The sequence below is a fragment of the Colius striatus genome, chromosome 12 (assembly GCF_028858725.1).
Source record: "Colius striatus isolate bColStr4 chromosome 12, bColStr4.1.hap1, whole genome shotgun sequence".
NCBI classification, from domain to species: domain Eukaryota; kingdom Metazoa; phylum Chordata; class Aves; order Coliiformes; family Coliidae; genus Colius; species Colius striatus.
Genome location: NC_084770.1, coordinates 5,318,657 through 5,342,584, shown reverse-complemented (window position 1 = coordinate 5,342,584; position 23,928 = coordinate 5,318,657). Strand labels below are relative to the sequence as shown.

General features: G+C 43.6%; 1 protein-coding gene across 3 annotated transcripts; it reads right to left on the bottom strand.

Annotated features, from left to right (window-relative positions):
• Positions 1-1,109: 1,109 nt before the first annotated feature.
• On the bottom strand, positions 1,110-22,803 carry SENP5 (SUMO specific peptidase 5). Of its 3 annotated transcripts, none has more exons than XM_062005582.1 (9): positions 22,729-22,803; positions 16,506-16,760; positions 11,426-11,573; positions 10,786-10,833; positions 8,819-8,896; positions 6,022-6,159; positions 4,260-4,343; positions 2,305-2,355; positions 1,110-2,214 (listed from the first exon to the last, which is right to left on the bottom strand). In XM_062005582.1, exons 2-9 carry the CDS (start codon positions 16,727-16,729, stop codon positions 2,104-2,106), a joined length of 882 nt encoding a protein of 293 aa, XP_061861566.1. In that variant the 5' UTR covers positions 16,730-16,760; positions 22,729-22,803; the 3' UTR covers positions 1,110-2,103. The 3 variants fall into 3 exon arrangements, with proteins under 3 accessions (XP_061861566.1, XP_010206177.1, XP_061861567.1); XM_010207875.2 differs by lacking the exon at positions 22,729-22,803 and adding an exon at positions 11,724-11,829 and having other exon boundaries at positions 15,187-16,595; XM_062005583.1 differs by lacking the exon at positions 22,729-22,803 and adding an exon at positions 11,724-11,829 and having other exon boundaries at positions 16,506-16,595.
• Positions 22,804-23,928: the final 1,125 nt, after the last annotated feature.

Sequence of the window (23,928 nt, the reverse complement as noted above, 5' to 3'; positions counted from 1 at the left end):
ACTCTCCTCCTGGCCACCTAATTCTCCCTGTTCATTCATGCTGGCATACACAATGAAAAGCTACACTGAGGTGAGAACACCTCCAGGTTAAGAGCAACCTTTGCTCTGAGTTTGCTTTAACCTGGGTCAGTTCAGCTGTCTCTGCTGCACGGCAGCATTTGGCTGTTCACACGACAGTAGTGCAGGGGGAAGGTAAGAAAGGCAGCACTGGCTTACATGTTCCACTCTAGCACATGAGAAACTACAGCCCAAATTTTAGTCTTCATGAAAGTCACAGATACTTGCACCACGAAGCTGCTGCTGTTTGTACCAGTAACACTTCAGGGAAACACAAAGAAACCGTGTGCTGTGGGGTCCTCTGCACCATATGATGGGCACATGCACGTTTAGCCAGTCAGGTCTGAAGGTTCCTCTTTTAAATCATCTAAGCAAGTGCTTAAGGCCTTCCTTATCTTGCTAAATTAAGCCAGTCCTTGCCAGCTGCCAACAAGAGGAAGTGGGAACAAGGAAAGATACAGCAGGACCTCCTTCTCTAGCACAACACAGCACACACACGTTTCCATCTCCCAGCCTGTGCCTGCTTGGCACTCCCTCACTTCTCCCTCCTGTAATCTAGGAGGGATTTGCACCTGGCTTAGCTCAAGCCTGAATTAATTTGCAAGACAGGGAAGTCAAAGTGCTTTTCCTCCATCAGAAGTTGGGGCTACAGACAGACACAAAGTGAAGCTGTGAAACAGATGATGTTTAGCATTGAAAATAATTTTTCTCTGGGCTCATGGTTTTATCTGGCAGAAAAACACAGCTAAGACATTTGCTGGTGTAGCAGTCCCACACAATAGTCTCTTCAAAATAACTCTCTTCAGCAAGCAGCACATCATAGTTTACAAATCAAGGCAAAACCTCCAAAGTCTCAAGATCCACAGCTCTCACTTATCCCTGCCCAGTGCAGCAACATGGCAAAAAAGGGCAGTGCTGGACTCAGCCTCCTGTCCCTCTGGAGCAGAACAACATCACCTTGTGTTTGAACAGCACCCACCCCAATGCTTTTATTCAGCGGTGCTACCGAACGCAAACAAAACCAGGGATGGTTGAGACAATCAAACAGCTGATGCAGCAGAAATGAATTAATTTATATTTGAACAAAGGCAAAAGCCAAAAGGAGGTTAAACACGACAAGCTTGAAGGGAGTTCATCTGAAGACAGAGCTGAAGGGAGAGATGTCGAAATGGTACATTTCACTGCATACCGTGGACCCGGAAAGTGAGTCAAAGCCATCTGAGATTTCAACAGTTACAGCCAAGGAGCTTATCTTAGTATTTAAGCTGTGACTCTTCGGGGCCAACTTTATAATTCTTCTTAATACACACATCATGGAGACTTCTGCAGCATACAGGAACATACCATCAATCTGACTGACTGACCACCTTTGTACTTTTTATTATACAGACAAGTGCTGAAGCTCTATTTGTGCAAAGGCTGCTTTTTGTCTATAGGGACAGGCTGATAGTGACAGCTGGATAAATAGTAACAGAACAAACTTTATTAGCAACTTCAACTACTTAAAAAAGGGGTCTCCACAAATTAAATCTGTAGCTGGGTTTAGCCAACCTAAAAAGTGGTAATTCAGTATTATACAGCCACAACAGGGACAATGGAACTATCAAACATGTTCTAGCTGTTCTTTTTATGGCATTGATTTTTGTACATTCAAAGCATTATTGCGTCAGAAAACACATCATGCATCTTTATGTTTCCAGACAAAAATCACCTGTATTTGTCATTTCTAGCTACATCTCAAAGGTGCACCAAATCTACAGTTTGATGGTTTTAGTTGCATGCTTTGCCTATATGCATGCTGAGATAATAAATATTAAATACAGGAAAGAACATAAGAGAACCAAACTGACATAAGGAATATTTTACGGCAGCTCTGTTGAAGTTCTGCCAGTTAAAGAGCTCGTCAAAAAATTGAGGTAACAACAGTGGCCACACCACTCAGCTGAGAAACACTCAAAATTCATGGAAGTTTTCAGAAATTCAAGTACACAAACACCAGCTGCAACTTGTCAGAAGTGCCAGAGAAATTAGGTTGGCTGCATTTTATTAGTCTATTAGCTGGCATTCACACAGCTCCTTGTAAATCCTTTTTCTCACTCGGGGCATATCTTCCTGGGAGAACTGAAAAGGCTGGTCTAAGGCGAGGCACTTGCAGTACTGAGGAAAAGGAAAAGGCTTGATTGAAAAAAAGGACATTTACTATATGAACAAGATAGGCCACTGGTTTTTTAAAAGCAGTACTCTTACCTGGAGCACAAAAACCCCACAGTCACTGTCATTTTTCTGTTGTGGAATGCACTAAAAGGAGAATAAAACAAACCACAAGAAGAGATATGTTAGATCTTTACATGTCCTTTTATTCTCTAAAGTCCTGTTTAAAGTCCAAAAGGAGATTTGGCAAAACAATCAGGTGTCTCCTTCGCAGAGCTAGCCGTTATTCAGCACTAGAAACTAGAGTTGTAATTACTTATTCTGATCCCAGCTTTTGCAAGGTGACACTTAACACCTTGTTAGAATAACACTTAACATTTAGAAAAATATATAGCATAAGATGGAAAACAAATCACCAATCTTTCTTTCAAGTTTATTTTCTTTTAGTGGCCTACACAGAACGGCTTCTCGATTAGTTTAAATAAATGTTTGTACAGCATTATCTGCATTACACAGGACCAAACTACATCAGCAAAGTCACACAGGCCTAAAGCAAGATTATTCTCAGAATCCATGCTACAAGCAGTGGTTTCCCCTCACATCACACCACAGGGTCTCAATGAATATGAAGAGTCCTACACGGGCAGATGACAGGACTGAGCAAGGTAGTCCCTAATGAGAACTGTCAACCTTTATTAATTTCTTCAAACACACTCAATTTTGATATGTGAAGCTAAAAAGTTCCCCTCACTACTGCTGCTATGTCCGTGGCACTTGTCACTTTTCTTTGTCAACTCCCAGCTCTCCTATGTCACAGAATGCACGAGGACAAACTCGTGACTGCACAGGATGTGCATGTGTGCAGAGAGGAATCACTTTATCACTGTATCAGCATCTAAAAATAAAGCTGTGCAAGGGAGGAGCTGTTGGGAGTATGTCTAGTGTGCAATGACCTGTTTTATATCTTTAGATCCATTATGGGATGGCCATGCAAATCACATATTCCCTCATTTACACTACACACAAGTTATTCCCTTTTATTGTTGCCAGGCTTTGTTTACTTGTGATCAAATGCAATGTAACACAAGCAGCCCTGAAGACCAAAGCCCTCTATCCACAGCAAAGTATAGATAGCAGCAGCATCAGCCTGTTCCCTTTCTCACCAAACCCCATCTGTTTGGCATAGTTCAGAACAGTCCTTCTGGGAGAAGTGAGGAAGCTGAGTCTCCAGCTCATTCAAACTTTGACCTCATGCCAACATGGGCATCAGCTACGTGTTTTACTCCATGGATATTTAACTGTCCAGAGACTAGGCCCAGATAACCAAGCAACTTGCAGGAAGTATTTAAAGATCTGTTGGGAGATGAATGAGTGGCAGAGCTCTAATTCCCATGTGCCACCACCTGGGTCTCTCCTAGCACCCTCCACAGGGTCAGCATAAATCAATCTCTCGCTTGTGCAAATATAGGGGCTTAGAAGTGTCGTGGTTGGACACAGCAGACAGGTGAACACAACACAGCCGTTCACTCACTGCCCACTCACTGTTCACTCTGGAGGAGAGAACTGGGAGCAAAAAAATTCCAATTTGTGAGTTGAGATAGACAGCTTAATAGAACAAAAAAGGAAAGGATAACAATAGTAGAATTAGAACATACAAAACAAGTGCTGCACAGTGCAATTGCTCTCCATCTGCTTCCTGAGCAGCAACCCCCTGCCAGCTTTCCCTCTAGTTTATATACTGAGCATGACATCACATGGTGCGGAATATCCCTTTGGACATTTTGGGTCAGCTATCCTGGCTGTCTCCTCCCAGCCTCTTCAAGCAAGGCATGAGAAGCTGAAAAGTTCTTGACTCAGTGTGAACACTACTTAGCATCTACTAAAACGTCAGTGTGTTAGCAACATTATTCTCACTTGAAATCCAAACCACATCACCATACCAGCAACTAGGAAGAAAATTAACTCTTGTCTCTGTTTTGGCTGGAATAGAAGCAGTTTCTTAAAATCTCCCAGAAAAATTGGACTCCAGGGCTCAAAGTGCTGCCATTTACCTTTGTCACAGCAGTCTGCCAACCCTGAAGAAACTCGGGGCGATTCTTCTCTTTTGCTTCAGTCAGCAAATACTTCCGAATGTTCTTAAAAAGGAAGGGAAAAGAAAAAAAAATAGTATTATTCACCAGCTGAAAAACAGGAGACAGACATTGACATCTTGACTGATACGCTTTTGACAATGAGGACAAACTTCGAGTAAGCTTTAAGTATTAGGAGCTGAGCTGAGATCTTGAGGTAAAGAAATGAACTCTGGTGGGTACCGTGCCTTCTACCATTTAACGTCCGTCAAGGGGAGCTTTACCACCCCTCAGCCCTACCATGCACTGGTATACTTAATACTAGACCTGCTGTGGTACTCAGGCACAGAGTCAGACCTGCATAGACACACAGTGCAGTCTAGCAGGTGTTCTCTCCTGCCTCACTTGACTGACACCAAGACCTTTACGTTCAACAGGATAGCATCTTCCTGTCTCAATCTCAATACAAAATGCTTCGAGTTCTGCACCTAATCAACAAAGCTCCAGGGAGAGTTTTAGTGACATTCAGGAAAAAATAGTCTGACACAAGCAAAAAAAAGGAAGCAAGATAAATGAGCCCATGGTCTTGGGTTAAGAAAATCCTTCTACTTCTCTGTAAACAGGCTGACGGTTTGCAACACAATTTAAACAGGCTCCAGCACACTAACATTCACCTTAGCTGGTGGGAGTGGAGTTTTGGGTATTGTCCTCTCCTTTCCTTACAAAGGGCAGGAATAAAAGTGTCTCATGTATGTGAGACATTTTGGTGAAAATGCCTTGCCTGCAGAGGGATGGGAGAGGCCAGTACATGGCAAGACTGCAGGAGAGACCACAGGGCTCTGGAGGGACCCCTAGTTTACCCTGCAAGTTCAGAAGCTGATGAGCATAAGGCCTCTTGCTCCCAGAACAAACATTCGCTCCATCCTCAGCAAATGCCAGCAGGAAACTAGTATCTCCATTCAGAAGTCCTAGCTTGGAATTCTCCTGGGTACAATAATTGCTACTCTTTTGTAAGCCAACAACTACACACAGTTAAAAGTAGAGGGTTTTTGCATCTAGCAAGCAATTAAGTTGGCAAAATTAGCTTTTGTAAGAAGGTCATTACAATTTGCTAGTGCCAGCAAAAATTTCCTGGCTGCTCTTTACTAGAAAGACTGATAATTTAACTCCAGCGTTCGGGCTGCAGCTTCGAAAGGTTGCTGGGTTATAATCAGAGGCACACACTCGTATCAATGCAGAGAAGAGGAAAAAGGCTACACACTGTTAATAATTCAGTAACATGTAAACCCCACTGGGCAACACACTACAGCATCTTCAGTCCTGTTCTCTCACCGAGGCAACCTCTCCCAAAAAAGACCTCAATTTATCATTTCCTAAACACAAGTCCCTTAACAGCTGAAAGAGCTGCCTTCACTCTCCTTCTGGTTGGTCTGCTTCCCTATGGCACTTGGCTTTGAGCCCCTGCTTTTTGTGGGAGTGACAAGAGAGGGCCACAAAAGGTGTTCCCATTACATGGTCAGGCTAATTAGGCAATAGCCAAGCTGACCTCAACTCCCAGCATCAGTGTGACCCTCGAGGTCTGTGCTTCAGACTCCTCAGCAGGACAAGCTGATTCTCATTTCATACATGGAGAGACAATGACAGACACGCTGCATTTAAAGTTTAAGGCTGAAGAGAAAAAGGAAGGTGGGGGTGGTATTTAAGAAAACAGTTCAAACTTTGCAGACAGAGTTGTCACTCTTACCTCTACACAAAACTTAAAATGAATGCCTTGGGAATCATAAAATGAAATAATTCGATTGGGGATGTTCACAGTAATGAGGGACCAGTGGACTTCCAGGTGAATAGGAATTAACAACAGAGTCTTTTTGAACAAGTCCACCTGGCAAGAACAACAATATACATTAGAGACAATTCCATGGGCAGAACACAGCAAAGCAAGAAATTAATCTTATCTGAGCCTCCTCTCTGACAGCCCACAACTGAAGTTTTCTTTTGCCCCCTCTGGTCTTTCATCACCTTTCCTCATGTTTATCTCATACACGACTTGTTAGCAGGCACGAAAACACAGTTACAGCCCAGAAAATGGCTAAGGAGCATTGTACAGTACTAGAATTAGTCACCATTGTATTTGTGGCAAAATCCTACTCACATTGCACTTCAACATCTGTGTCAAAGTGGGATTTCTCAAGTAATGATGACAATACAACCAAGCCTTCATTTGAATTAGCTATGTATCTTCAGTAATGACACTCCTACAGCATAAGCACCAGTGATTTCTATCTGAGCTGCCTCATAGATAGGTGATAGATGAAGCAGTTGTGATTATAAATACCCCACAAAACCGGCAAGCTGGTGTAGCCTGACTCCCTCTGCCATAACACAGGCTTTGAGCTGTGTCAGAGGAAAGCAGAGGAGTGGTGCACAATGCTTTGTTGAGCAAAGGAAAGGAAGGAGTGAAGGCAGAGCAGATTCATCCTTTCATGAACTTCACTTCGTAGCAGATGTACTGTGGTCACAGGCAAGCAAATGAGGGAGAAGGTCTTAAAGTACAGAACAAGTAGATCAGATACAACACCCCCGGTGTATGTGTGGCAGACGAGCCCTTATGCTTTTGGAAGCCAGCCAAGCCAGAGCCCTTCATGATCTTCCTTCTCCCGGTTCTTCTCAAAATGGATGTCTAATTGCTGGGTTCTTGGTGGCACAGTCCAGAAAATAAGTAAAAATAGAATATTGAACTAAAGGAACTCATCCTGTGGGAAGATATCTACGCTTTTTTTTTTAAGCACCGTGCAGTTTGAACAGTACATAATTGCTGCACTACTGGTAAAGGCAGGTCATTTGAAGGAAAGAAAAATGTATTTTTTGGGCAAGAGTGGGAAGCTGAAGACACAAAAAGGTCTGAGCATTCACAGCAGTTGTCAGCTGAGCCTCACTCACAACAGGACTTAGATTGTCACAAGCACCAACGATCCCTGCTCCCACCTGCAGAAACTGCTTCCTGACCAGATTACAGCACACTCCCTATATAACAATCCATCACTCTTGGAGAGAAGGAAACAGATGTCAGCCAGCAGCAAGCTGAGCCCACAAAGGAAATCCAGACTAAGATAAATGAACTACATCTTCTGGGATGTCCAGTAAATAGCAGAGCCATGCTAAACTCAAGGGTGCTCATGTGACCCTAGTTGTGATATGGCTGCAAGTGAACAAACCTGTACCAGGAGAGTGGAAAGAGGCAGGAAGAGTCTTTAGTTAAGACCTAATGCACAGAAAGAATGGTGACAACTCAGATTCTCTTCACCAAGACAGTACAGAGTCACCTAGCTGGCAGGACAGTGGATGAGAGCAGAGTGCCAACCCACTCAGTGGCCAGAGGGTATAGACACCAACAGGAGCCCTGAACCCACTGCAGTTAGACGCAGAAGAGCGTCTGGGCTCTGTCCTCCTGTATCTCGGGAGAGCACATTTATAAAACCTGGTACAATACTCTAGTGTTCTTAAAAAGCAGAAACAACTTCCCCTAAACTGCATACTGCAGGATGAAGAGTCTACTGAATCTTCCCAATAGAAACTGTTCAGGTCTTATTCTTACTTTAGAGATTCTTCAGCAGCTTAAGTGTAAATGTCTAAACAACTGTCCTGTTCTCATCTAGTCTCTCTCAGGAGCAACAAGAATATAGATTTTGCTTCAGAATCTACCTACACTTTTGGGTTTTTTTGCAAAACTTGAGTTGCTTGAGAAAAAGATCATGTCTTAAAAAAAATAATCTGGGAATATTAAGCACCAATATTCAGTCTCTCTTTTAAAGAGGTTTTAATAAATCATACTAATAGATCTTATATTGGGATAATGAGTTCATCTCTGGCGTTTCACAGATGTGTGCTATTTAAGTGCTTCTGCAGAAAGATCATACATTCAAACACAGTCCTTGATTAGTCTTGCCTCATCTCCCATATTAGAAAGGACCAATATTCACAGAAAAAAACAGGAGAGCACTACTCTTTGTATTAAATACCTTGGAAAATAACCCAGCCCATGATCTGGTATGGGTTCTGGAAAGCAATGGGAATTTTGTTCTTGTAATGCAAACAAGGGCTTGGCTTATGAACTATGGGTCTCCAATTTCTGCTTTCTAGTACCTGTCTGTGTTACTCAGGAGTAAGAATTTGATTTTCTCAAACAATCCCAGTTTGAGATAAAATGAAAGAGCAGAATTAAGTCTGCTTTCCTGTAGATTAGAGTACCTGGCACTGTCAGGAGCAGGAAGAGACATTTCTTGCAGCTAAATTAACAGCTTGCACAAACACGCGCAAAGAAGATAACCTACCACTGAAGATGAAGCCCTTCAAAGTACATTTTCACAACATAACCATAATGTCTTGAAAAGGGACACCCTACTGCTTTTCTTAACCCTTCCCCACTTTTTACAGCTCCCTCTCAAATCTATCCTCTGAACACACTGTAACCCAGTTTCAAGTTTGTGATTCAACCCAGTCCCAAAGAACCAGAGCACCGGTGACACAGAGTTAAAAGGTACCTTTTTAGTCCATCGTTTTACACCATTATAGCCTTTGGTTACGAGCTGTCTATGAAAAAAGCTGTTAAAGAAATGAACCTAAAAAAGAGAGAGAGGAGGAATGAGCACAGAAATCTTCATGCACAGCCATTCCCCTTCCCCCAGGATAATTTATACAAAACATTGTAATGAGGCAATATTTAATGCAGGTTTAGATACAGAAACCCAGTAGGGACAAACATAGGCTTTGCCCAGTCTAAACTAGTGCTGTTCTACAGCAAGTAAATAAGTCTTATTTCCCCATAATATATGATGTGAGCCACTGCAGCATTTATATTTATACTTTTGTACCTCCAGGCATATCATATTTAATTTTTTTTGTTGGGGGCTGACTTAGGAGAAAAACACCAGGATAAGCAGTTATAGTTTTTGTGATTCTTTACAGGGATTAAGGAAGAGAATACTGGACTGGCAAAGTGGGAGTGGGGGAGAAGGGTTTAGTTGCTGGAAGCTCTGAGACTCTCCCCCAACCATTAATCACAACAGTTATGAGATTTAATGCAACAACATGGTCATTTGTATTCAACTACTATGACCAGCTCTGGACAACAACAACATTCTGCTATTTAAAAGCATTTTAAAGTTATACCACATCCATTTTGTAACTAAACTCCCACATTTATGGGGAAAAAAAGCAGGCTTACATTAACCAAAAAGTTATTTAGCTCCAGGTTAACATTCCTATTCCCTATGCTTATCTTCTTGCAATTACAGGAACAGATTAATACCAATGGAAATCTGCAACATCTGTTTTTAATAATTCTGCTGCATAGAGGTGGTAGAAGGCTTGAGTTATTACTTGAAAATAGTTAGAAAATTCAGCATCTGAAAACACAGTCTAGCACCCATTAGCTATGCCAACAGACTTCAAAACCACTTTCTGAGGTACCAGCACAAAATCTCCCATGAGATTTTCAATTATGCACTATGAAGAAACAGCAGACACAAGCAAACAGATAAAATCTCCAATACCACAACCCTAGCACACACTGGGGAAACACAGCGAATACTAATGAAGAATCACCATCACCACCAATCAAAGCAACAATGCTCTGTCTTCAGAGCTTGAAGATTTTAAAGAGTTACATTCTGCAGAACTCATCTGAAAATGGCTTTGTTTGCTTCTTCCTTTGTGGTCTCACCTGAAAATTGTTCAGCTCTACCAGTACACAGATGGCTCTTTATAATTGCCACTGCTGCAAATTTAGTCACAGGAGGGGGATGTTGCTTTCTTGATTATTTTTTTTCCTTTCTTTTTTTTCCAACTGCCACCAACACTTAAGGTATTGCAGTTGGAAAGAAGTAAGCATTCTGTTTGAGGATGCACAAACTAAACAGAGTCCTGCAGAGTCAATACTGCTGAGGAACCAAGCAGCTCTGCATCAATTCCCATTCACCAGGCAGGCAGCTGACACAGTTTGAGCTGTTACGGCCCCCACAGCTGCGAGGTGGGCGGGCGGGTGAGTGTAAGCAGCACATGTGCATGGTTCAGATGCTACCATTCATGGTTTGGCATCTCAGCAGAAATCCATCTTTACCAGAATTTTCAGCTGAAACACTGCTGAGCAAGGGCATGGCTAAAGCACTTGAGAAGCAGAGATAGGCAGAGACAGAAACTCTCCAAGGAAGAGAATGGGATGTGGGGAACTCAGAGCACCTGGCTTCTGCAGGTCCATCAGGAACATTAGGCTATCACAGAGACTTTCTGTAAAGCTAATCCAGTAAGTTTCTGAAACAAGAGCAACAGCACTGAAAACTGTATTTTAGCACAGGAAATGAAGAGAATTTGAGCAGCAGATAGCAACAAATTGTAATGGAACCACTCAGAGCATCATTGAGCTGAATCTTGACTCTGAAATATTCAGTGTTTCACCCTTCCCTTTCAACCTCTATATTAGGTACATTTGCATAATAACAAAACCCCTCACCTTTTCAGGGACTGCATCCATAATGAGTTCACCATACATGTTAATTATCTGTAAGAGTTAGTAAATATTTGAATATGTACAGAATAATTTCATAAGCCCCAAATTCACAAGTTCCCATAAAACGTAGGACACTTCAAACAGCAAGAAGGAGGTGAGCAATCACAGTAACATTTTGCTGTAGTCTGAAGGACAAGTAATAGTGGTCAGCCTGCAGAGCGACTGTAACTGGCTGCTTGTAATTGCCTCAATCTGAAATGCAGCTTATTTCAATTTAAGCCTCCTGGTGCATGACCTGGGCACTGCAGCCGCCTTGGTTTTTTGGCTGTGGGCCACAACCTGCTGCTTTACTCTGCTGTTCTTGTCATCTGCTCAAGCCTGGGGATAGGGAACCCATATTTTCTCAAAGTAATGTGACTATTTCCTTAAAAAGAAACAGTTTAGCTGTGACACCTCCTGTTTCCCAGGCACGTAACCACTATTACTACGCCCCCCACTACAAAAGCTGCTCACCACCTCTTTTACTTCAAGTGTAAAGTAAGGATAGTCCACCTCTAACTTAACAGAAGGTGAACAACTGATATCCTAACATAAATGGGCTAAAAAGGGGTAAGGAAGCATACAAATAGCAAGCATCTCTGACCTGGTCATTCAGCCAGTTCTGGCCTTCCAGTGTAGCTAAATCATCCATATCTAGCATGTGCTTATTATAGAAGACCCGGAAATTGCAAGTGGAGGTTTTTGGATGTTTTTCCCGATACTTCATGATTTCCCTGGTGATAAAAGGTTTTCTAAAAACAAGATTTAAAAGGTAGAAAATAAATAAAGTCAAGGTCATGTCAAATGGACTTCTGTTGTGTTAGGTCTTAGAGGTGGGACGTGCAATAGCAATGCAAGCAATTTGTCCTTTACAAAGTCTAGAATTTGATACTGCTACACACCTATGGGAGAAATCTTCATTAAAGACTTCTTTTAATCTTCCCATGACATCTTTTTCACAGAGTGGTACTAAACTGCCATATTTCTTCATAACTTCGTCTAGGAATCCTTTAAATACACCAGAAAAATGAAAGGGCAAACATATAAAATCTTTCTGAGTTCGCTTGTCCAATAAAGCAGTTGTTCCTTCCAAGTACAAGCAGTAATCATTCAGTACCCAACACACAGCACCACACATGGCAACTATATATTTAGGAAAGCTAAGCTCAAATTGGCAACATTAAATAAAAGCGGGGGCAAGGGAAGGAGGACAAAAATAAAAAAAGCAGGACTCTGATCACTCAGCTTTAAAGGAAAACATCAGACCTCATTCTTGCAGATTACACACATATCCACATCAAATTAACTACAACAGCGCTACGAGGAGAATCCATCCTCCTGCCTAGCATCTTAAATCATTTTGCTGCAATATGAAAGCCATCAGTTTCTGCAATACCCAGTGTCTTGTCTTTACAGTATGCAGAATTACTCCCCTCAAATGTAAGCAGCCTTGGCTGGCAGTGTTTACAGTCAGTTCAGTTCCTCTGCTGCAACGTTAGTGAATGGAAAAGACAGCAGCAAATTTAACTCATTTACCCCTGTACCCCAGGGATGGCATTTAAGGTGACACGGAGAGCCACGTCAGCCTGGGAAAGCACTGGGCAACCATAACACCAGAAACAAAATATATTAATTAGTAAATAACAAAGAGATGAATGCTGGAGGACCTTTTAAAACCTAGGAAACAGATTTCTTTTTCTCAGACACAAGACTGGAACACTGGAGACATAAATCCCACCCAAGCATCCAAAACCACTTTTGAGAATAAAAGAGAATGGAAAAGAGGATTTCAACATTTGCTTGTGAACAAGAGAAAAAAGACCAAGTCATCCAGCTTTCTGAAAATCCACTTTCGAATGCAGCAGAAAACACACGTACAGAAAGCTGAATCTGAGATCAGAATCCAAGGAAACTGCTCTAAGCCCAACTACAGGACTCTTCTTAGGCCTGGGTGTGATGGCAGAGAGCATCACCGGACAGTGCAGTGTATGTTGGGCTCTCTGCCTACACAGGCTTTAACAATACTCACTGGGTTTCCAAGATCAGGATGGGAGGAAGCAAGATGAGAGAAACATTTGACAGAAAATTGTGCCAGAAGAACATCAGTAAGAAAAGAGTAAAAAGAAGAAAAGAGACCAAGAACAAAACATAAAGAGCTAAGAAAAGCAGTGAAGTTAGAGCAAGAAGTACACCTGGATGTGTGACAGAAGGAAGGGAGGATGGAAGAGTAAGATCAGGGAACAAGGAGGCATTCTTCATGGGAAGGTAACCTTCCTAGCAACTCTGCCACACACTCGCCTAACAAACGGTATCCCTTACACCTCAGTAGACTGTGACAGGGAGGATATTTCTCACTCTGGCCTGAAATCTAGAAAGATGATGCATGGGGGTTAGAAGTGTACCCTACTCTCTTTTAATATATGAATTTTTTAAACACTTTTTATTCCTACACAGAGGAAGGATTGTTCTCTTAGTCACAAGCAACAGCAGCAGAGCTCCAGGAGACCTCTAACTAGACTCTGACCTCACTTAGGCTCGTGTAACTAAATAACTCAAGGAGGAAAATACAAAGTTCAGAACTGGTGCAAGATCAGACACCCATCACCAACAGCATTTAGCTGTTTGATACCTAATAGCACATCAGAATGTACTAAATATCGCAGCCCATTAACATCTGAGTTCAGCTGCTGCAGAGAAATTCAAAACCTGAGAGCATCCCTAACACTTACACCTCCTTCAGACATCTACTCCAGAAACTCTTTCCAGGTTAATAGTATCATTTAGGGCGCAGTTAATGATTAACACTCCTAAATACACTAGAACTCGTGTACATAGTTATACCAAAATACATTTTTTTCTTTTACAGCTTTCCAGCTGAGAAAACTCAGAAGTGCCATAACATCAGTATGAGCATGTGTGTAGTGTTGACTTGGCTTCAATCCTCCGGGAGAAACCTTCAACTCTGAAGAAAATGGAAATGGGTCTCACCTACTTTCATGCAGAACTAGGGAAGAATTCTCTTACAGTGGTCAAGTGTGGGAAGTTCTGTGCATTTGCTGCCTGTTTTTTTCATTTTTTTAAGATATTCAGGCCTTTAGCAAACAGGAACATGACTGCCTATCAAATCATAACACTTCAACCTTTGCCACCCTGGTACCATCTTAGTTCTGGCCCATTATTGAAGGACTACATGCTTTTTCTGCTGGACAAACTCTAAAACTCCATTGCAGAAGTGGTCTGCTCACTGTGGCACCACAGTTTCTCTCAATTTCTCACACAGCACCTAGTCCTTGCTGGACCACGTAAAGCCAGTCAGACAAAGCCATCCCATGCTAACTTGCAGATACGGATGTGGAAAGCTAAAGCATCTTTTGAGGTTCAACTTCTCCTTTTTCACGTTTTGCTTTAAAGAATAAATTGTAAAACTGAAGGATAAAAAGGTGGGCAGAAAAATGAGAGCATGTAAAACTTCAAACGATTCCCTTAACACTTGTTGACACCAGCTGCAGGTTTATGGAAACCTATGAAGCCAGTTTCTCCAAAGGAAGACTTCTGTTATCAGAGCACCACTAAACTTGAACATTACATTAATGGTACTAGATGGCACAACCTGTTAGCTTACTGCTCCTTACTATATATATAGAATGCTGCTATACATAAATGAGACACCAGTTACTATTTTTACCGTGTTCCTCTCTAAAGAGGCTATCAAATACTGCATGCTCAGGAGTGAGTGAAAAAGTTCCAAAGCCTTTTGATGAACATTTGTGACTATTAGTCTTGCCTTATTAAAAATACTGTGTAATAAGATTCATTTAGCCCACTTTATGAAAAATCATAGTGAAAACTAAGTGATGATGAAAATTATTTGCCTATTAAAACCTGAGATTCATGAAGTGATTTAGTTTCAGTCTAAGACAGCAAGAGAAGAGAAGGCTGGAAGCAAGCGTTAGAATACTAAGGATTTTCAAAACTCAAGTCATGAGTAATAACTGTCAACCATTTAAAAGACTGGAAGTTTAACCCTGTATCATCTTCTGAAACCACAGGATAAAAGACATTTAAAATGTCTATCAACAATTTTCCACAAAGATTCCAATTAAATACATCATATTCTACAAAACAAAAGCAACAGAGGCACCATTCAACTATCCCCCAAAATAGCTTGTTAGATAAGCATTGATTTGTCCTTCCTTAATGCAGCTCTCCTCTTTGCAGCCTCATTTCATTGTTATGCTAAGCACCCTTTACAATTCACAATAAGAAACCATTTTAATAAAGGAATTAGTGCAACATGTCAACTCCACAGTACATCCACCAGTGTTCAGGAACTCCTGGAAGCCCTAAGATATGTAAAAGGTATACCACAAAGCCACGTTGCCAAGTGCTCATCAGCCACCCGGGAAGTTTTCTGACTGTTCCTTTTGCCTCCCTTTCGAGTTTCTGATTTCAGTCCTGTGCTTTCTGGTGAAGGCTCCTCAAGAGGACTTTTACAGTAAGGGTGATCTAGTAACTTTGCACTACAAACATCCAGGTTTAAGGAATCTTCTACTTCCATTTGGCTAGAGCTGTCCTCATTTTGCGCTAGCTCCATGGATAAAGGTCCATTTGCAACATTATCATTGACATCAGAGTTCTGCAAGGAGGATTGCAACAGCATCATTCCATCTACACCCATAACCTCATTAGATTCTGCATCACTTTGACCGGAAACAGTAACTTCTTTTCCTGTCATGGAGATGAAAACGTCAGAGCAACAGTCCTCTGCCAGGGCCCCATTGGCCTCTGCCTTGTGCAAGGTCTCTGGAGAAGCTCTAGCAGGCAGTTCTGGCGGGACAGCCTCCACACTGCCATCCTGTCCTCTGGGTTCTGGCTCCTCAGAACACAGGTCAGCACATGGCAATGCATCCTGCCCATGGCACATCTTGGGCACACACATTTTGTTCTCCTCACCCAAAGAGCCGGGTGTATTATTGTTCATATCTGATAAGCTGCACCGCTTCCAAAGACGGTTACTTTTAGATTTCCAGTAGGAAAGCCAATTACAAAATCCACTTTCAAAATCCCGCTGAAGAGTCTCTTGATGGTCCCTTGCAACCTTCTCCACCCACCTTGGTTTGATTTTTCTCAATTTGCAGGTTTTGCCTCTTGCTCGAAGTTCCAGGGATTTTATAATTCTACACCGAAACCTAACCATAGAAAGTTTCTTATGCATCATAAATAAAAATCTCTTTTTTACAGTATGACGATTAAATTTGGACCTCTTTATAGTTGTCAAGGGGCCACAAGTTCCATTCCACTCCTTTTGAAACAGCATTTCCTTTTATAGTTGTTTAAAACTACTAGGACTGTGTTGCCCTCACCATTATTGCATTCCTCCCTACGACATACAAAACCACCTTTCTCTAGGGGTAAGGCAGCACCATGCAGCACACCACATGAGACATAACAGGTACTGCCAGAGACTCTAGTAAGAACAGCGACAGTTTCAAATTCTTCATTCAAGGGATCTTCACTCTGAAAGGATTCATTGTTGAGCTTTCTTACTGCTCCTCCAGACAGGCTTTTGGCTTTGCGAAAGGGACAGGATCTTTTTGCTCTCAGTAGTTTTGTAAAGAAAGCTGTATGGTTCAGCAGTAGGTTTTGGATAGGTTTCTGCATTTAGAGACACATCAGGAGCTCACCTGCTCTGGAGCTCAAGTGTTTTCCTTCTGCACTGCAGAGTTCTGTGCAGTGTGTTGTGACTTAGGCTCACAATTAACTGAGCACTCTGTCGTCTCCTCTTAGCTAGGAAAAATTGCTTTTGGAAGCAGGATTTCCCAAACTCTCCAAAGCCACTGGTCCATCTTCTAGACTGGGCCAGCAACTGACTTCTTTTCCAAAGCAAATGTCTTCTCTGTTTTTTCATTTTTCTGCTGCATTATGGTCTTGAAAAACAGCTGAAAGAATAAGGGAAATGAATTCAGTTATCTGAACTGTAACATAATAGCAAAACACTAAGGCACATTCCTCAGGCAACATGCCTATCTAAAATTCCACCCACCCTCCTAACACAGTCCCACATTCCCTAAGACCTTCTCACTTGCACCAAAAGGGAAAAGACGCAATAGCTGCAATGGTTTGGTGTGTAAACAGGCTCTTCTCATTTACCTTCCCTTGAGGTAAAGCAATAAACAGGTAATCCCCACCCAGCCCACACTCCCTATATGTAATTTTTGACTCTCAAGTCTGAGGTTAAATCTCTCTCAATGCCTACATCTTACAGCAAGTGTGGTTAACTAGCTTGCCTCAAAAGGCTTCTAAAAAACCAAAACTTTGAAGTCCAAATTAGCCAACAAGTGTGTGCAAGAAGCTGATTCCATCAGCACTGTGCAAAGTGAATGCTTATTCTTGTGCAAGGAATGTTAGCAGGCACTCTGAAGACACTTCATATGCTCACACAAATTCTTCCCTTAAAGGAACAGCAATGCACTGACTTCCACAAATTTTGACTCTGACTAAATAAAGAATGACACACCTTACTCTGAAGTGGTTACTCTATATCTACAGCAACAGCTTACTCTGCTACACCACCAGGATCAGCATCTATTATCAGTGTTTACAGTAACAAAGTAATACCAATACACAACACCAGTTAGTCACCTTAAAAATTCTTTTCTCCCCTAAAAACTTGCATCTATAACTGTGCAATAAGGATATATAGGACTACACAAGAGCGTAAAGCCTGACAGAAATATTTAGTCATCTTTGCTACATAAATAAAAATAGTAACTCAAAAGTAAAAGAATCCAAAAACACAAGGGGAAGGCATCAGCTGCACGTACAATGCAGGATGTTTCACAGAAGGTGTCTCAGCCCCAAGTCCCTCACACCCTCTATTTTACAAGTTTGTATTTTGCTCAAACTCAGAAATGGACTTTCCCCACTCCAGCAGTCGCATCCAACTGCCTCTGACTTACAGACTATGATAACAATGTGTCAGCCACATCTGTCCCAAGCCTTACACATAGGCAGCACCTAGCTGAAAACAAAGGAGCCTAAAAATGGAAATGAAACATTAACAATTGGACTTCAAAGGCAAATATGAATGCTAGACACCTGCAAAAATAAGTATTTAAAGTCTGACTTGAGAGGGTCTTCTGCATTTTTCACTCTAGTCATCTTAGACATAAACAGCAGGTGGCATTTTTTAATATTTCTTTTATTTTTCTTTTGTGGAGCAGTGGGAAGGAAATAGAGAGAAGATGAAAAAATATCATTTAGCACTCAAGTCCCACCATACAGCAAATAGCCCAGAGTTTACTACCTACAATCTAAACAGAAACCTGTCTACCTCTACTGACAGAGATGTGCAAGACAGTTCAGCTTAACAGTACAAGCACTGCAACAGGTTCTAGCTCTTTTGCAAGCCTCTACCAGTCACCACACGTCTCAGTTACCATAAAAATCAGGACATAACACCTCATCATGCCAACTTTCTCATACTTGCTCTTCTAGCACTTACCTACTGCTCTACACTACATGCAGTTGATGCCTACTTTAACACTACAAACTCAACGAGTCTGCCTGTTGCGTATGGTACCTACAAAACCTTCCTAGAGTGACCCCAGGAAACAGGACAACTTATTCCAGCCACACCTCCATCCGGGTAAGAGAGACCAACCCTGCAAAATCACAGTGTTCTCAAGAGCCACACATGCAAGGGGCTGCTTGTGTAGTCAGCCTTGTGTAGTCTAGAAAGAGCACAGCACATGAAGGTGATAGTTTCACTGCTTCTCAGCATCTCAGCAATAGGTGCCCAGTAACTGTTCAATGCACCTGTCAGCTTTTAGGAGCCCTCCTGAAGGATTTGGAGTCATTGTTTTTCTCTTTGCTCTCTCATAGCAAAGTCCAAAAGGAAGCATCCCCTCTGTGGGCATTGCTTCAGATGTGGGGGAAGGCTGGGCAACCGCTGGCTTTCTGAACAGCCATGGATTACGCAGGAGGCTGAAGCGCATACAGCTGCCACTGTTTCACCCTTAGCAGACTGAATACAGTGGGAAAAATACCGAACAAGATTCTAGCAAAGATAAGTCTTGACAATAAAAAGAACCTGAGGCAAATCTGAATTGAGTTTCAGTTTCAACGCAGTCAATTGCAACAGCTCATTGCACATTAATGTCACGAAATACAGCTTGTTGGAGTACAACAAAGGAAGATGTCAGGAAAGCTACTCTATCCACCTGTTCTTCTGCTTAATTTTTAACTTAAATCATTAAAAAATGTTTTACATCATAACTTACAGGATTAAAAAAGACTTCATGTTTGCCTGTGATGCATGCACCAGTTTCTTCAACTTGAAAGTTTTTACTGTATGTAAAAGTTTCTCCTTAAAATGGAAAGTCTGACTAAGTCATTTAATCCAAGCAAACCTTTCCTGCCCTTCCCTCTCCCTTTTCAAATATAATCAATTTTGAGTCTGGATCCCTTTAAAGCAAAGGTCTCCAAGGAGCAGTTAATCTCAGTTCTAGGAGCTGAAACAGTTCACTCTTCTAATAGCAGGATTACTTAAGAGTGACAAAAGATAATCCATACACAAATATTTAATTAAAGGTGTTGCATGAAGAACTTATTTTCCATCAGTGCTACATGAGTATTGCTAGTTTTACTTGGCAACATAAATCAGCAAGGTGAAAAAACAGCTTAAAAAGTGTGTTGCTAGAAAAGGAAATGAGCAATGGAAGATCAAAAACAGAGCAAGCACCACCCAAAGTTTAAGAACCTGAAGAGAAAGTCACTTCTTCACACCATACACTGACACAGATAAAAATCTCTGAAGCTGAGGAACTTGCACCATTAAAAGAGACATTTGGCTAGCATAAGCCGTATCTCCACTGCACAGGGATGCTGTCAAGACAACACCAGCAAAATCTTAAACCCAGAAAAACCCAAGATGTACACCTCACAAAGACCATAAGTGAAAGAATTGTCCTGTCATTGGTCCTCACCCCTTCAGCTGTGTTTGACATATCTGCAAAAGATTAAATATTATAATCTCTTTTGCGCTGGACAAAGAATACCCCAAACTGTTACAGCTCTGCACTAATGGCAGATTCTGGTTACGAATTTGTTCTGTACTATAAGTTTTTAAAAACCTATCTGGGAGCCACTCAGCTTTCAGAAAAGAGACTTATCCCAGGGGCTCTGGTAAGTTACATGCAAGCCTGACTTTGTATCAACTTGACATAAAGCTGGCCTAAAATTAACTGAACACCTACACAGGCCCTTGACCCTTTACTGAGTAACAAACTCAGCATAGACAATGCTATGGTCTCCTTAGAGAAATTGCCAGCTCACTGCATTTGCAGCTAACGTGGTTGCAGCTTATGTCACCCTCAGTGAAATAAAGTACCGGAAAAAGACACGACACATACATATCTTACTAAAGGTTTCTAGCTGACTCCCGAAGCGTCAGACCACAGAAACCTTTTGTCCATGCAGGCACAGGACAAACCCACAGCATTGCAGCAGCACAGCTACCTCATCCTGAGAGGACCACAAGCTATCTAGGACTGTGTCTGCATGGCCAGCAGAACAAGAGCCCCATGCAGCTGCTAATTCAAATACCTCTCACTTGCTAATTCTTAGCCTCTCCAGAATGCTCAGATTTTAATATTGCTGTTCAAAATGTAAAAGCAGCTTGTTTTGAAGAGCATCAGTAATGTAAATAAAGCAAACAGCCTTGGGAGTGTGGCCTTGTGTGGGCACGAGTAATTCCCACATCACCTCCTCTCGTGGGAACCAGCAATCCTTGCAATACCCAGTTAACCCAGCCTTTCCCAGTGGAGATTTGGGGCAGAAGCTCAAGGACAGAAGATAAGCAGGGAAGGGAAACGGGCCTGAGGTTAGATGTGCTATGCAAGAAGATGCTCTCCCTCCCCCAACCGGAATCCTAAACTGGAGAGAGAGAGGAAGCTGGGAAAGGGTGGCTCTCTTCAAACCACAGTGTAGCCAGAACTCAGCTGGTACAGTCAGGAAGTCTGAAGCAATTCAATTAGCACATGCAGAAGTAATGCAGCTTCACAGCACTGGGAACTATCTTCTCTTTGCTTTATTTTCTGACCTACCCAGCTCAGTTCTGTGAACTGCTAACTAAAGGTTCTGCCCCAGAGGTGAAACAAGGCCTAGGGAAACACACTGCAATGAAACATAATGTATTAACACATGACCACACAGAAATGGCTCAAGTCCAAAGATACCAACTCATGGGATCTCAGCAGGACACGCGGCTGATGACCTCAGCTATCACACTGCAAGGCTTAGACTCTCACAGTTTCTTTGGTCTCCTCCCTTCTCTCAACTAGTACTTTTGGGAACTAACTCACAGCCTCATCCAGTTGCCTACACATCTGCTAAATTTATTTCTGGTAAGATGATTATAATTTACTTTGGAAACATCCTCCTTTAGGCTAATCTAGATTAGTAGAGATATGTGCATCAGATAAAATAGCATTTAAGGGAAATACTGTCACAAATCAGAGTGATGAAAGAATACTTTCTGGATTAAAGAACTCAAAAGTTACTTTTGTACAAATAAGGCATATGGACATAAGCAATTTTTCATCTTCAGGCTTTGGATTGATTTTAATGAAGCTTTTTTAATGAACTCCAGCTTTGTCCTTTCCTTCCTGAATACCTCTGCAAGGCAGACATACAGAAGTAGCTGAACCCCAGTGAAGGGAAGAGAAACTGAAATTTCAGTCAAGGCTCTTGCACATGTCTGGGATCAAGGGTCTCCCTGACGTTTTCTGAAGGTCTTCCTTAAGAGATGGGTGTATTTTCACAAGTATTGAACACATAATCCTCCTGCAGCTCTGAACAAAGATGACTTCTCTACTTGTGTTAGTGACACACACATAAGTAAGTCAAGGTAAGGCTTTTAGCAAAGACAGTTTGCTTCTCTTCTGAGCTAGAAGTCTGGGCTAGAACAAATTTTGTTCAGAGACAGCTGTAGGGAGAGCATGTTTGTTAAACCTAGTCATCACCTGAGGAACGCAGCTCTGCTGAACAGTGGTTTAGCACCTTAACTGTGGCAGCAGCCCCTGTGACAGCCACCCCTGCTGAGCTCCCTGTCCCTGCCTGACCAGCACAGCCCAGTTTGGGAGAGCCCAGGGAAGGGAGGACAAACAGCCCTGAAGCAGATAAGCTCTGTGCTTACACAGCAAAGAGGCCAGCGGTATCTGTGAGCAAAAGACAACTCGGGGATTGAGTGGGGCCGAGAGCCCAATGATGGAAAAAAAAGAAAATTCTCTTGCACCAACTGAAAATGCCTTTCTACAGCTGCACAGATACATCGACGCCCTGACTCTCCCACCCCTGCACTCATGGAGGGTCTACCCGTGCTCCCCATCAGAGACTGTCACTGAACGGCTCCGCACCGCCGCAGGACCTGTCCATGCTCCCGTTAGCCCACTCAAACCCCCATGGCAGCGCCAGGAGCCAAGAACTAGCACTCGCCCCGGCACCTACGGCGGGCAGGAGAGGTGTCAGGAAGGCGGAGAGGGCCGGGCGGCAGCGCAGAGCCAACTGGCGCCCCGCGGCCTCCGCCCGCCCGCCCGCGGCTCCGCGCTGACCGCGTTCGGACCCCCGCGCTCCCGGCCCCGCTGCTCTCCAGCCACCGCGGGCGGGACGATCCCGGGGGAGAGAAGTCCGAGCGCTGCCGCAGGGAGCTGCGGGCTGGCACTGACTCCTGCTGCCCCGGCCCGCCCGGCGGGACCAGCCGGAGCCGCCCGACAGCGAGGGCCCGGCGGCCGCTGGCCAAGCCGCGCTGCCGCACACTACGCGGGGCCGAGCACAGAGCGGGCTGGGGCCGGAGCCTGGGCCGCCCGCCGCCGGGGTCCCCGCGGGGCCCTCCGCCCCCCACCTCACCTCTGCCCGCCGGCGCCGCCCGGCCCATCCCGGCCACCGCCAGGGCCGCGCTCCGCCCCCGCCGCACGCCGGGCCGGCCCGGAGCGCGCTGCGCCGGCGCCGCCGCGTCAGCCCTGCGACGGGCGGGGGGCAGCGGCCGGAGGGCAGCGCGCCTGCGCCCGCCCGGGGAGAGGGGCCGCGGCGGCGGCGGCCGGCGGGGCAGGGCCTGCGCTGCCCGGCCCTCTCGGCTCCCATCCGGCCCGTCTGTTCCGGGAGGCCCGAGCGAGGCGGCTCGGGGGTGCGGGAAGGCGGCGCGGGCTGTCACTCGGCAGCGGCTCTGCGCGTCCCCCGGCGCTCCTCCGGCTGAGGGCGAGCTCTCGGCATGGGGCCCGCAGGCTGCGGCTGCCAGCTCCCCCGCTGCACACCAGCAGTGGCCGCCGAAATGAGGAATTTGAAAATCAACTCGACTTCTTAAAATAAACCATTACTTAATATCTCGATATATGGAGGTGTTTCTAAAAGACCCAAATTAAAATATACTGTTGTTATTCCTGCCTCAGCAATCTGGCAACGCTCCTTCTCAGAGAATCACAGAATGGTGGGGGTTGGAAGGGACCTCTAGAGATCATCCAGCCCAACCCCCTGCTAAAGCAGGTTCCTCCCGATCAGATCACACAGGAACGTGTTGAGATGGTTTTGAAAACCTCCAGAGACAGAGACTCCACACTGTCTCTGGGCAGCCTGTACCAGGGCTCCCTCACTCTCACAATAAGTTTTTCCTCATCTTGAAGTGGAACTTACTGTGTTCCAGCTTGTGCCTGTTACCCCTTGCCCTGTCATTGGACTCTTAGGAAAAATGACTGGCCCCATCTTCCTGACACCAGCCCTTTAGGTATTGATAAGCATTCTGCAAGTCAAGCTACAGGCAGGGCTTTCGTGGGTTGCAGGCTTGGGGTGGGAGGGTTTGTTTTTCAGTGTGCTGCCTTTTATGAGTCATTTAACATCTTTGTGCCACAGTTCTGCCTGAAGCAGAGGCCAATGTAACTGCTGTGCTGGGTTGTACAGAGGCAAAATTAAAAAAGGAAGCGCTCCAAAACCATTGCGTTTTTGTTGCTGGGTGGAGAAAGGTTACATTTCCTCTCACTGGGTAGCCCCTGTGAGGAGAGGCTGAAGGAATTTCTCCAAATTAAAAAAAAAAGTCAGTGAAGTAAGGAAGATTGG